The sequence below is a fragment of the Otolemur garnettii genome, unplaced genomic scaffold (genome assembly GCF_000181295.1).
Source record: "Otolemur garnettii isolate 467f Iridium unplaced genomic scaffold, OtoGar3 scaffold00202, whole genome shotgun sequence".
NCBI lineage: Eukaryota > Metazoa > Chordata > Mammalia > Primates > Galagidae > Otolemur > Otolemur garnettii.
This window is the reverse complement of record NW_003852597.1, coordinates 1715047-1728850: the sequence shown is the minus strand read 5'-3', so window position 1 is coordinate 1728850 and position 13804 is coordinate 1715047. Positions and strand designations below refer to the sequence as shown.

General features: G+C 53.2%; 1 protein-coding gene across 8 annotated transcripts in view; it reads right to left on the bottom strand.

The window, feature by feature from the left end:
- SLC6A9 (solute carrier family 6 member 9) overlaps window positions 1–13804 on the bottom strand; it is a 33060-nt gene that overhangs the window by 4669 nt on the left and 14587 nt on the right. For 3 of the 8 annotated variants that reach the window (XM_003801200.2, XM_023507741.1, XM_012812320.2), the window contains 10 exons: window positions 9573–9729; window positions 8867–8998; window positions 8212–8482; window positions 2360–2492; window positions 2010–2144; window positions 1822–1925; window positions 977–1214; window positions 753–887; window positions 255–354; window positions 65–165 (listed from right to left, as the gene is read on the bottom strand). In XM_003801200.2, coding sequence (XP_003801248.1) covers window positions 65–165; window positions 255–354; window positions 753–887; window positions 977–1214; window positions 1822–1925; window positions 2010–2144; window positions 2360–2492; window positions 8212–8482; window positions 8867–8998; window positions 9573–9729 — 1506 coding nt within the window. The remainder of the gene's footprint in view (window positions 1–64; window positions 166–254; window positions 355–752; window positions 888–976; window positions 1215–1821; window positions 1926–2009; window positions 2145–2359; window positions 2493–8211; window positions 8483–8866; window positions 8999–9572; window positions 9730–13804) is intronic. The other 5 variants (XM_012812322.2, XM_023507744.1, XM_023507743.1 and 2 more) reach the window with 3 other exon arrangements.

The window sequence follows — 13804 nt, the reverse complement described above, 5'->3', positions numbered from 1 at the left end:
TATCAAGAGAAGGACATTTGGCCAAGGGCCGTAGGGGAAAGGAGGGGCCCATCAGGGAACTCACAAAAATGATAGCTGGAGAGACAAAGCGCCAGCAAATCTGAAAGAAGAGGGGTGGTGGGAATCCCAGCATCATCTGGATGTCCTGGAAGTAGCTCCGGTGCCCTAGAGAGAGGGAGAGTCAGCAGACTTACAGGACAGAGTGGGCAGGCCAGGGGCTGGGACACGGGAGGCCTGGGAACTTTGGCACTTACCATAGATGTACATGATGGACACACACATGATGCAGGAGATGATCACCAAGGAGAAGCTGGCCGCATAGTTGTCCATCAGCAACAACCAGTAGATGCCTGCCTGTGGGCCAGTGGGCACCTGAGCTGGGGTGCCTATGGCCTGGGTGCTCCCACTTGTCCCACACATACCCTGACAACTTGGGCCCAGCCTTCTCCCCATTCACTTTTTTTTGGAGACACAGTCTCACTTTGTTGCCCTTGGTAGAGTGCCAGGGTGTCATAGCTCACAGCAACCTCAGACTCTTAGGCTGAAGAGATTCTCTTGCCTCAGCCTCCTGAGTATCTGGGACTACAGGGACCTGCCACAACACTCAGCTATTTTTAGAGGTGGGGGTCTCACTCTTGTACAGGCTGGTCTCGAACACATGGGCTCCAGCAATCCACCTGCCTTGGCCTCCCACAGTGCTAGGATTACAGGCATGAACCACTGTGCTCAGCACCCACCCTCTTGGTTCTTACCTGGCTGGTGAGGGGAATGCCCAGCAGGAAGCCAGCCACAGCCACGCCCAAGGTCACATAGGTCTTTTTCTGCAGGATCCACTCATTCCCCACCTCATCCACGATGGCAGTGACCAGTGTCTCCAGGAGGCAGAACTGAAGGATCCCATCATTAGAGCAAAGTCCTGCCCCTGAACCACCCTCTCCACCTTCCCTAAAGCACCAACCTTGCCCCATTCTCATACCTGTGTGCCCAGCCCCAGTAGGATGAGCATGAAGAAGAAAAGCAGAGACCACAGTGGGGAAATGGGGAGCAGCGTGAGGGCCTCAGGGTAAGCCACAAAGGCCAGACCTGGGCCGTGGTCTGCTACACGGGACACATCCACACCCAGGTGATTGGCCATGAAGCCGAGGATGGAAAAGATGACAAAGCCAGCATAGACGCTGGTGGCACAGTTGGTGATGCTGATGATGACACTGTCCCTGGTGGGAGGAAATCAGAAGCAGAGTTCAAGAGATCCAGTTGGCTTCCCTCCGCGATGTGGACCAAGAAAAGACATGGAGTCAGGGCAAGTTCTGGGAGTAAAGATGCCCCCCAAGTCCTTTTATGGACCTTTTTTTTTTGAGATAGGTCTTGCTCTGCTGTCCAGAGCATCATAGTTCACAGTAATCTCAAACTCCTGGGCTCAAGTAATCCACTTGCCTCAGCCTCCTGAGGAGTTGCGACTACAGGCATGTACTATCACACCTGGTTAATTTTTCTATTTTGTGTAGAGATGGGGTCTTGTTATTGCCCAGGTTGGTCTTTAACTCTTGGCCTCAAGCAATCCTCCCACCTCCACCTCCCAAAGTGTGCTGGGCCTTTTTAAGTGGGACTGAGGCTCATGAGTCCTCACAGGCCCCTAGGACATCATTGTCCCTATCCCTTCTCTCGCCTGCCAAAACTTCTCTCCCCATTCTCTAGTGACTTGATCCAGTGTTCCCAGGACCTCAAGGCCATGAGTGAAAGGGGGTCCCAGTGGGCTTCAGTGGAGCTGGGGTCAGGCTGTGGAGGATGGCAGGGATGGGCAGCTGGCATTGGACAGCTTACCGGTAACAGTTGTTGTGGAACTTGTTGTAGGAAGCCATGGTGATGAGTCCACCCCATGCGCAGCCCAGAGAGTAGAAGATCTGGGAGGCGGCATCTCCCCACACCTGTAGGGAGCCAGGGCAGGTAAGGAGCTGTGGGCAGAGGCAGGTGCCTCCCCATTGCCTTTCAGGTTCCCCTCCACAACCCACCTTGGCCTCCAGGATCTTGTCCCATTGTGGGGTTAGGTAGTACATGATGCCCGTGAAGGCTCCTTCCAGGGTCACTCCACGGACAAACAGGATGGTCAGCACCACATAGGGGAATGTGGCTGTGAAGTACACCACCTGGGTACAAGATGGGCTCCGTGGGCTCCTCTGGGCTTTTCCCAACCTGGGCACAACACTCTGGCTCCCAAGCACCACTGACCCTCTGCTCCCTTTTTTCCTCCTGTGTCATTTCACCCCCTCCCCAGCCTTCCCCCCAACACACACACACAACCCAAGTGGGTAGGCAGGGTCTTTCCGGGTGGGTACAGATCCTGCTGGAGAAGGATACTTGCTTTCCCTGAGGACTTCACCCCTCGGATGAGGCAGAGGAAGACGACCACCCAGGAGACACCAAGGCAGCCGAGGAGGGGCAGCTGCACCTCCCCAAAGTTCCCGATGTCATCGGACAGCTTCAGCACATAAAGCCTGGGGAGGGGAGACTATTGTTGAGGGCCAGCCCTGCCGCCCAGCAACAAACTCCCAAGGCCTAGGGCCCAGCTTGATGGCTCCATCTTTTCTCCTGAGGTGCCTGCAGCCAGTGTATGTGAAATGAAAGCCCCTGTGGGCCTAGCCCCCTACCCCATGTCTGTTGTAGCCCCCTCAAGGGCTCGTGGAGGCCACATCCCCAGCTTGGGAAGTCTCCTCAGTCTCTGGGGTGTGGAAGTGTCCTTGTCCCTGGTCAGGCCCATCCCAGACCCTTGCTCCTTCATTTCTCCTTCAGGAACACCCTCTCCTCATCCTGTCAGGTGTCACCTCAGGAAGCAGTCGGTGAACATTCCACCTGCTCTAATCTGTTTCATCTCCAATGCACTGAGAGAGGCAGTGAGTGCTGAGCAAAGACTGGACCCAAATTCATCCCCTCTGAAAGGCTCCATCTGGTGCCCTGTGCCATACCAGCTGTGCTCTTCTGTGGCAGGAGCTGTGCTAGGTGTGGGGCTTACAGACCTGCAGGTGGTGTCTTCCTGGTCCTCAGGGAAGATGGTGGAGGACATGCTCTGGGTGGGAAAGTCTAGGGCAGAGATAAGTACAGGGTGCTGCAGGCATGCCTGGGGGCATCTCAGTCCTCTGGGGAGAGTCATGGTGGGAGGCTTCTCAGAGGGGTGAGGTTGAAGCTATGGTTTGGGGAATGGAGAAGAGGTGGCTGAGATAACAGCAGCAGCAGGGCCAGGAAATGCTGCAGCCCAGCTTGGGCACATAGGGCAGCTCAGTTAGGCTGGGATGGAAGCAGAAGGGCAGAGAGAAGGTAAGGGGTAGAAAGGGGCCCGAGTATAAGAAGCCATAAGAATGGCTCAGCACCTGTAGCTAAAGTGGTTAAGGCGCCAGCCACATACACCTAAGGTGGTGGGTTCGAATCCAGCCCGGGCCCACCAAACAACAATGACAGCTGCAACCAAAAAATAGCCAGGCGTCATGGTGGGCACCTGTGGTCCTAGCTACTTGGGAGGCTGAGGCAGGAGACTCATGTGAGCCCAAAAGTTGGAGGTTGCTGTGAGCTGTAATGCCACGGCCCTCTACCCAGGGGTACAGCTTGAGGCTCTGTCTCAAAAAAAAAAAAAAAAAAAAAGAGAAGCCATAAGACTGATGAGAAGCCTCTGAAGGATTCGTAGGTGTACTGTGATAGTCTCTCCTTGGCTCCAAACCTTGCAGTGGCTACCATCTCTCACCATGGAAGAGCCAGAGTCCCTTACATTGGCAACAAGGCCCTATGTGACCCATTGTCCCCTGTCTTGTCATCTGATTGCCTGTCCTCTTACTCTTGTTCACCTCTCCAACTGCACTGGCATCCTTGTTGCTTAAACATGCCAGGCATGCCCCCACCTCAGGATCTTTGCACACACTGTTTCCTCTGTCTATAGTGCTTTTTCCTCAAATATCCACATTCCCATACGGGCGTGTGACCATGCGGTTCCTCAGGGCCTGTGTTTGTTGTAATGCTCTGCCATCGCCATCTCCAGATTCTTAACATATGTGAACAAGAGGCCCGACAGTTTTGTGCTGGGCCCCACATGCTATGTAGCTGGGCTTGTCTCAATGGCTCCCTCTCTCCTTACTTCCTTCAGGTCTTTCCTCAGATATCCTCTTCTCCGAGGGGCCTTCTCTGGCTACACTGCTGAAAATCGCAGCACCTCCCCTCCTCTGCTGTGTTTTCTCCCACAGCACATAGTGCTTCTAACAGACTCTCTGGCCTATTTTGTCATCTGTCCTCTATGAGAGCAAGAGGTTTTGTCTGTTCTGTTCCCTCCTGTATCCTCTAGTTCCTGTCATGGGCTGGGCACAGAGAGGCACTCAGTAAATACCTGTTGAATGAATAAATGAACTATGGTAAATGGACTAAGAGGTGAAAAGGGTAGAACCTGGAGGGAGACTGGCTTGGTAGCTGCAGTTGTCCGGGCTAGGAGTGATGAGCAAGAAGCAAGCTCTTGAGCCTGTTTCTTTATCTGTAAAATGGGTACAGTAACACCAGCTTGAAGATGATCTGTAGATAAGGTTAAATACAGGTTTCTTTCTCTCTCCTCCTAGAGTTAGGACCTCTCAGCGATAGGCTGAGAGATAATCCTCCTATAGGCTGTTCTCTGGCATCTTTAGCTATTTTCACTTTTCTTCCCAAATTAGTTTTCAAACCTCATAGCAACATTTTTTTGTTGTTGTTGTTGCAGTTTGGCCAGGGCCGGGTTTGAACCTGCCACCCTTGGTATACGGAGCCGGTGCCCTACCCATTAAGCCACAGACGCTGCCCTATGGCAACATTTTTAATATTATGGAATATTACTCTGGACCCTCATGGACAATGTGCCAGTCCTGGGATTTGGTGTTTGACAGGCTGGGTGATCTGCAAGATCCAGGGCTGCTTTGTCTCCTTTCTGGGCTCCCCCCCACTGTGGCCTGCAGAGGGCACTGTCCCACACCTCCTTCTCTCTAGACTGCCAGGTTAAATCACCTGGCCCTGGCTAAAACCTCACCAGGCTCACCACCATACCCAGCTCATTAAAAAAAAAATTTTTTTTTTTTTTGTAGAAACGAGTCTCTCTGGGTTGCCCTGGCTGAACTCCTGGCCTCAAGGGATCCTCCTGCATCAGTTTCCTAGTGCCACAATTACAGATGTGAGTGACCATACCTGGCCTATATTATTTCTTTTATGGCAAAAGTACAGCATTACAATACTAGGGCTCAAAGAGTTTAGAAGGTTAGACTGGAAATCAAATAATGAATTTCTAGCTTTAATTTTATGGCATCATATTTCATTTTTTTGTTTTGTGGTAATTTGGGACCATGTGCTTTTGAGATCAATTAACCTAGGAACTTTTGGAACCCAACTTATTTACAAGTTGTCTCTTCATCTATGATATCTCTGGGATTATTCTGCATTATTTTTTGTATTTCTCCACACACACATACTGGGATTATTATGCATTATTTTTTGTATGTCAAATACAAAAAATAATGCATAATAATCTTATTTCCCCAACTGGACAGTAAATGCCTTGACAGAAGAACCTCTAATCAATTTCTCAGCATCTCCAGCAGTGGCAGTGACTGTGCTTACTGAGTGCCTGTCACTGTTGTTAGTGAATCATGCTGCATTATGTCACTTTATAGCCAGGTAGGTATCATAACAACCCTGATTTAACAAATGAACACTGAGACTTACCTTTGGTGACCTCCCAAGGCCATACAGCCAGTAAGTGGGAGAGCCAGGATTTGAGTGAGGTCTGTGTGACTCCAGAGCTGCCATGAAGACACTGGAGAGGGGAGCTCACTGGGTGCCAGGAGCTGGGCACCACAAGGAACGTGGAGGCTAAAGCCTACTCATGAGTTTAGGGCCCAGTAGCAGGAACTGGACCAGCACAGAGGACTGTAAAGAAAGATTGTGAAGGAGGTGGCGAGACAGGGGAGGACAGTGAGTGAGAAGGGTGAGTGAAGAAGAGGCAGACATGGGCTCAGAAATCTGTCTTTAAGCTTCTCTCTCTTTAAAGGAGTCCTTTCATCTTTGTTTCAACTTGCTTCCTCATTTGTAAAATAGTGATTTTTTAAAATAAGACTTGCATGAACTACCTGACAGAGTTGTTGTGGGGCTTCCGTGAGATCATGCAGCTTTTCAACGGGCTGTTGAAGACTGTGGACAAAGGGGAATCCTGCACAGATAGCCCCTTTAGCCTATCATACCAGGAACACCCAGCAGCAGCAGGGCCAGAGCAGCCGCAAAAGGAAATCCCTAGCTCCTTGACCTCTAAACAGAAGCCTCTGAATCTAAAAATAGGGATAATAATATCTACTGAGATAATATACCTGGCACATGGTAGGTATTTAAGAGATTCTTGTTTCCCTCCCTCCCTTGAAGTCCTCCTGGGCGTCTCTCTTAAGGGGCATTCCCCAGGCTTTCCAGGAGAGGGCAGCAGGGAGCCGCTCTTCTTGGAAGGAGTGCTGCCTGGGACAGCAGCCAGCCAGGCAGGCCTGGCTCCAGCTCCTGCTGTGGAGTGGAGTTCAACTAGCCCCATGGCCAGACTTCTGATTTACTGGATAAAATCTCCAGATTGTTGCCCTGGGTGACCCCAGGGTTGGGAATCTCTGACTGACAGGCCCCAGGACAAGTACCACTGGGGCATCTGGAAGGGGGGAGTGGGGTAGGTGGGGTTTTCTGTTTCTGGGAACTTCCTGGAAGGTTCATTATCCCCAGTCTAGATCAAGTCGCCCAGTCCACACCATGCCTCAAATGCAGTATAACACCTAATTGGGTATGCACTCGGTGAGGGCAGTGTCTGTGTGTTCTTACTCCCTATTCTGCCTGCCTTCTGAGAGCAGTATCTGGTACCTAGAAAGGAATGATCTGTCCAGGGCCTAAGTGACTCGGTCTGCCCTTCCTCACTGGGGCTGCAGCTCTGTTCTCCACACTGAGTCTCCCAGAGTAGTGGCCACCTCTTACCTGTCTTTAAGAGTCTTAGCCCAGCACAGAGGCTGGCCCAGCGAACTAGGTCCTTCAGGATTTCAGCACTCAGGATTAGACTTAGAGGACCTGTCATATAGTGGTGAAGGCCTCAATCCTCAGCCTGGCATAGGAAGCCCTATACCCTGTGATGCCTACTGGCTTCCTTTGTCTTATTACTGTGACCCCCCCACCCCTAGCTCCTCTTGGCCTCTGCTCACCCACCTGTGGTGCTCTCAATCCCCCTGCTTCTGGTGCTCCCTTTTCTGGGAAGCCCTGACCACCTCTTCTTGCCCTATCCCCTTAGCACTAAGCATCACACCCTTTGCCGAGTCCACACTACACAATTCACTGAAGCACCTGCCCCTAAAGTGATCAGCCATCTGTCTTACCACTGCCTTGTGAACTCGAGCCAGACAGGGCCTTTGGGCTGCTCGTGCCCACCACGGGCATACACAGCCTGGGAGAGCAGGGGCTGTGAATGTTTGTGGAATGAATGAACGAACAAGGCCCACCCACCTCTAAAGCCCTCTGAGCACTGGTTCTCCAATAGGACATGGGAAATTTCCTCCAGGATGTTCTGCTGTGGCCCTCCACCTGCAGGGTTGGACAAAGGGTCCCAGAAGACCTCCAGCAGGAGCTCCCCTTCAGAGGCCCTGGGACTTGGGTCTCTTTGTCATCTCTGAACAAAATGCTCCAGGATATCTTGATTGGCTTCAGGATATCTTGATGGCACCCCCGGCTCAGGGAACTTCCATGGCTCCTTGTGCTGGGCAGTGTGAAGTCTAAGCCTAATTCTTGTGGCTCTTTGTGAAGGTGGTGCCACATTCTATCACTCCTCAGCCTGCAAGTTCCCTCCACCTGTCACCCTTTAGAGCAGGCTCCCCTCAGCTTTAAGACCAGCCTCTGCTCATCTAGGACTGGGGCCTGTACTCAGACTTCTTCTCACCAAAACACCACTCTCCTCCCCTAATTCCTCTCTGAAGACTTGACAGATATAGGGCCCTCACTGCTGCTTCATAGATTCCCCAAGTCAACATCCCATATCTCCTTGCTCTCCATAAGTCAGTCTCATCTAACTGCTGCACCCACCTTCACCCCTCTCAGCCTGGCAGCAGGCTGAGCATGCAGCAGATACTCAAGCCAGTCTGCTGATGGCCGCATGATAGGGAGGGGAAGGTTGAGGGTTGCCACCAGGTTTCACTAGTCCTGGCAGTGCCTCACCTCCAGTACTCCTCGCTGGGGCTGGTCCTCTGCAGGGTGTGATTGAGCAAGTGAGAGAGGTTGCTGGGCCTGGCGATGGGCCGGGAGCTATTGGTGAGGTTGCCGGTGTCCAGCACGCCAACACAGTCAGGTGTGTTCCAGGGGTTATTGCAGTAGGCCCAGGGCAGCACGGGCGTCATGGATGAGAAGAAGTAGTAGAAGGCAATGCAGATGACCACGTTGTAGTAGATGCCAATGTATGTAGACACCACCATCATGCCATAGCCCACACCTGAGGGAGGGTAGGGGAAGGACACAGTGCTGCTGGGGGTGGGAGTGGGACAGGAGGAGCCTTGCTCATGTAGGGGAAGGAGGTGAGGTTAACAATTTTTAAGGGTCCAAGAGGCAGGCTTTGACACAGGACACAGGAGGGGCAGGTCAAGGCCTCTGTAGGGGCAAGTAGGGGGCCCCGCAAGGAGTTCTGTGTAGCCATGCAGTACAGGGGAGGGTGGAGGCTAAATAAATATGGACCTCAGCATGTGCCCATGGCTCTGACCATTGATGTGGCTCCATGGGGGTCAGCAGTGTTTATACAGGTGGGCAAATCAGCATAGCCCCCAGGGTGTGTGTGGGTGTGTGTGCACATGCACGCAGGAGGAGCCTGTCCAGGCCTCACCTTTGAAGAGGGGGCAGACTCTCCAGACCCCCAGGCAGCCCTGGCTTGCAAACTGGCCGAAGGAAAGCTCCATGAAGAAGAGCGGGATCCCACAGAATATTAGCATGATGAAGTAGGGGAACATGAAGGCACCTGGCAGGAAGGGAGATGTCTGGCTCAGGGAAGGCTACCCTGGGCTTCCTGCTCAGAACCCAAGAGCAAAACCTTTGCCATTGGGCAGGACCTGAGGAGGAGCATGCCAGGCATTGAGCAGGAACCTGGGTCTGAGACACAACCTCCCCCAGCCTCTCTTTGAACTTGACCAAGGTTTCTAGGAAGTCTGCTCTGAGCAGAATCCAGGCCCCAGAATCACCCTCTTTGGGTGGGATTTGATGACTTAACGAAGTCATTTCATAAACATAACTTGTTGGGATCCTCAAATATTCCTGAATTATTTGAGAACAGGAGGGCTGTTGAAACCCAGGAGATAGAACAGGGAGCTCAACAGATTGGGGTACTTTTCTCACCTCTCCTCACCTTAAGGGAACAGGCTGGCAGGGCCAAACCCAAACAACAGACTGCCAGGGTTTGGGGGTGGTCTGCCTTAGGCAAAGGCCAGAGGCCAGCCTTTATCTGCTGTGGGGTCTGTGCCAAGGAGAGGGCGGCCAAGCCCTGGTGGGTGGGCTCTACCCAAGTGGTTGTTCCCTGCCCTGTGCCCGCTGGGTACCTCCCCCGTTGCGATAGCAGAGGTATGGGAAGCGCCAAACATTGCCCAGGCCCACGGCATAGCCCACGCTCGTCAGTACAAACTCGATCTGGTTGCCCCAGTTGCCCCGTTTGAGCTTCTGGTCCCTCTTGGTGGCCTCGCTGGGCACAGCACCATTCTGTGGGGACAGGAGAGAAGCCACCATCAGCAAGGCATTTGTGCTCCCTGACTGGCCCTCTGGGCCTCCCTCAGAAGGGGCACCATGGATGTCACTACCCCTGCATCTGGGCTTCTCCTCTGCTGGCAGGAGCTGCAGGCGGGCCTGGCAGAGGAGGGGGAAAGGGAGGAACAGCTGCCAGAGGGCACTGAGCAAAGCTTCCCTCACCAGCCCCTCAGCACCCCATTTCAGGTGCACCAGCCCACCTGTGGAGCTGCTGCCAACATCTGAGTGGTAGGACACTGAGGACGGACTAGGGCTGAGAGCCCCCAGACCCTCCCCAACCTCCCCCACCCTCTGGGTAAGGATCTAGGAGCAGCTGAGCCTCACACCAAGCAGCCAAGTCAGGCTGGGCACAAAGGGGCCTGTGTCCAGACAGCCCCCCCCACCCGTCGCCTACCACATCACCAGGCTGAGCACGCTGCCTGTGGGCAGGCGACAGCGGGGGCGGGATGCTAGACCCTTCCTCCAGCTGAAAGCTTCTTCCTGGGGGCACAAGGTGAGCAGGACTGGGGGAAAACAGGAGAGCAGCTGAGCTAGGCCAGACCTGCAGAGGGCATTCTGGGACTCAGGGTGGGAGCCCAGGGGAGCTGTCTGTATTGCCCACAGCCAGGGTGAGCCCTTGGGGAAGCTGACCTGGACCACAGCTAGGGAGTGCTGGGCTGTGAGTTGGGGGAGGAGATCAGAGTTGTAGGCATCATGCCAGACTTTGAGAACAGACTCTGCTAGGGAAACAGAGGGAGCAGTTCTAGAAAAGGAAGGCAGGGAGAGGGTCTTTCTGAAATGAGAGAGGGTCACATGCAGGTGAGAGGGCTGAAGTCAAGAGGGGATAATGAAGACATCTGCCCCAGATAGGAAGGCAGGTCTGCTAAGGGAGCTTTGGGGCTGGGGCCCCATTGAGGATAGCCTCTCATTAGTGCATGGTCCTTTCACCCTAGCACAGCAGCAAATCAAGCCACCCTGAACCAGAGACTGAGGGGAATGGGGTCTGTCACTAAGGAGACAGAGGGACCTGAGAGACACAAACAGAGAAGCACAGAGAGTGCCTGAATGTCAGAGACGGCCTCCTAAATATGAGCTGTGCCCCAACAGAAATGGACAGGATCTCTGGGGAACACCAGAGCAGAAAACAGAGCAGCATGGCCTCAGACAGATGAGGGTGATGTGATGCTGACCCTCAGCTCAAAAGATACATATTCAAGGACAACAGCTGCTCGAGCCAGTAAGCAAGGTGGCCTAGTGTGTAGAAATGCTGATAGATGAACACAGAGGGGACAAATATCCTCACTGGGCCCCAGGGGCCCCTATATAGCCATTTGGGAAAGTGGGTACAGGAGGCAGCAGGATGGGTGGACGCCCCTGCAGCATGGACCCTGAAATCCCACATCACCCGGCAGGCTGCTGACACACACTCCCTCTGTGGAGGTTTAGGCATATAGAAGTAGGGACCATAGGTCCTGTTCAAGGAGCACTCAGAGCAAACTGGCAGCTGAAGGAGCCTTCATCCATCCATTCTTTCATTCGTTCCTGCACTGACAGATTTATCAACATCTGCTATGTGCCAGCCCTGTGCCAGGCAGTGGGACTTAGGTGCCCAAAGCAGAACACCACCCCACCCTCACTCAGAGCTGGAAGTCTAGCAGAGGAGTGGCCATGGACAAAATAAGCACCCATCATCTTTAGATGTGACTTCACTACGACCACAGACGGACAAGACAGGATGGCAGGCTGAGGCCAAGACAGGCCTTCCTGATGAAAGGGCTTGGAGCACACTGGGCCTTGGGAGGGGGGAGCCCCCAGCCTCAGTGCATCCTCTGTGACATGCCTCTGCAGGATCCTGCCTGAACTTGTCACCACCTCCTAGGGCCTCCTCTGGGGGCAGGTGCAGCGATTCCACAGGGGGCCATTTTTTGGAGGGTGTGAGCCCTGCCTGGATTGGTTTATCTGTTCCAAAACAAATAGCAGCCAAATAGGGCTCCTATACGTTGACCCTACAATACCAGTTTTATTCTGTCCCAGGCTGTTTACTTAGGGGCACAATGCTGGATTGTGGCAGTTTCAGAGGACGTGGGTGGGGTCACAGAGCAGCAGTTACAGCTGTAAGAGAGACAACTGAGGGTCCAGGATGGCTGGTGAGCAGGATAAGGCCCTTTGCAGAGACCCAGGTCCCGAAGGTTTAAAGTTTGAGGCCTCTCTCCTGGTCCCAGCAGCATGAGAAACAGAAGCCCCATCCCCCCACCTGAGTGCAGTGGGACCACACTTGGATCTCTGAGGTCTACTCCTCCCCTGGCATGTGGGGGAAACAGGGAGAGTGGTGCTGCCCTCAGCCACGTGCCAAAGCAGCTGCCTGCCTGAGCCTCAAGAGCCAGGCGCTGCTTCATTAACAAGCTGTGTGGGCTGTAGCCCAGGGAGGCCGGAGCCCCCGGGACAGGGCTGAAGCTGGGGGTTGGCAATTGGACTCTGGCAGGAGGCCCTTGACAACACCAGAGGTCTGCAGTGTAGAGAGGCTCCCCACAGAAGCAGCGCCCATCTTCTCTGGCCCAGGCCAAAGTCTCAGTATTGTGGTGCCCTGACCACAGGAACCTTACCCAGGGCTGGGCCTCTGACTTAAATTCCAGTATGATCTCCATTAAGGAGGTTTGGGCTGGGGATGGCTGAGCTGTCAGTGGAGGGTGGAGCAAGCCTACCTCCAGGCAAGTGGAAGAGAGGCTCTCCAGCATGTGCCCTTTCCATAGGCATTTTCTGGGTGCTCTAGTTCCCTTCCCTGTCCAACTCTCCTCTGTGGACCCTCCCTTTTGGCCAGCTTATGTCCCAAGCAGCTAAGCCTTTTTCAATGCTGCATAGCTTTTTTTTTTTTTTTTTTTTTTTTGCCCTTTGCATAATCTTTCTTATGCTAAGCTCTCATTTTTCTTGATCTGTCGGGTGGATGGCTATGTCACTGATATTACCCTTCCCCACAGTAGTGGCCCTTGGCTCTGAGGTGCCCACCAAAACAACAACAACAACAAAAAAACCTTTGTGCTCATGGTTTGACCCAGACTGGCTGCCTCTCTGCCTCCACCAGCTCAACCCCACTGATGGGCTATGCTCTAGGCCTCTCCTGCCCCTACTGTCACCCACCTCTGCCCTTCTGCTCTCCTTCACTCACTGCTCTCATCTCAGTCGGAATTAAACCATAGTGGCTCATAGAGAACCACATAGATTCTCTCTGTGCTGGCCCCCTTCTCCACAGGCTCCTGGAAAGCCCCTACCTTTACCTCTGATCTCCCTTTCTGTACCCTGTCACCCCTCCCCACAGCTCTGAGAGTCCATTGCCATGGGCCCAGGGGGTGGCCTCTCGGACTGGTCTGCCCTGCCTTGTCCTAAGCTCTCCCAGACTGGGAGGAAGGGAGGCTTTGGAACTTTCTTTCAACAGCTGGTTGCGGGGAGCTGGCCGCCATACAAACATGCCCCTCAGATATTCCCTTATCCTTAGAACCAGTCATCATGGCCCCAGTGTCTCCCTTGGTCAAGGACTTGTAGTCTTTCTCAGGTTAACAACCCCTAGCCTGTCCCTGGCTGAGTGCACCCACTGAGCATAGTCTCTTACATAAGTCCTTTACATAGCCCTCTGCCCGGCTTATTTACTGCCCTGGATGAGCTCCTGGAATTAAGACTGTTAGGCTCCGAGGGTAGAGTCTGGATCTGCCCCAGGCTTGGCAGAGGCAGGACATCATGCAGGGGTGAGAACTCTGGTGCTCCAGAGCCTGCTCTTTGGGCTAATCACTTCTACTCCTGGCATCTCAGCATCCCTACCTGTGAAGCCAGGAGATAGACCAGATAACCTCAATAGAATGACTAGTGTCTCAGACCAGGCAGTTTCAGTAGATCTGCTAATACTCTGTCATTCTCCTGCCTGGCAGAAGTATTTTGCTTTTCTGACATTCCTCACTATTTACCATTAGTTCCTACCAGCTTTATGGATTACGTTAAAAAACGTTTTGTGCTTTTTTTCTGATTATAAAAGCATAATAAGCTTATTGAAAAAAAAAAAAAA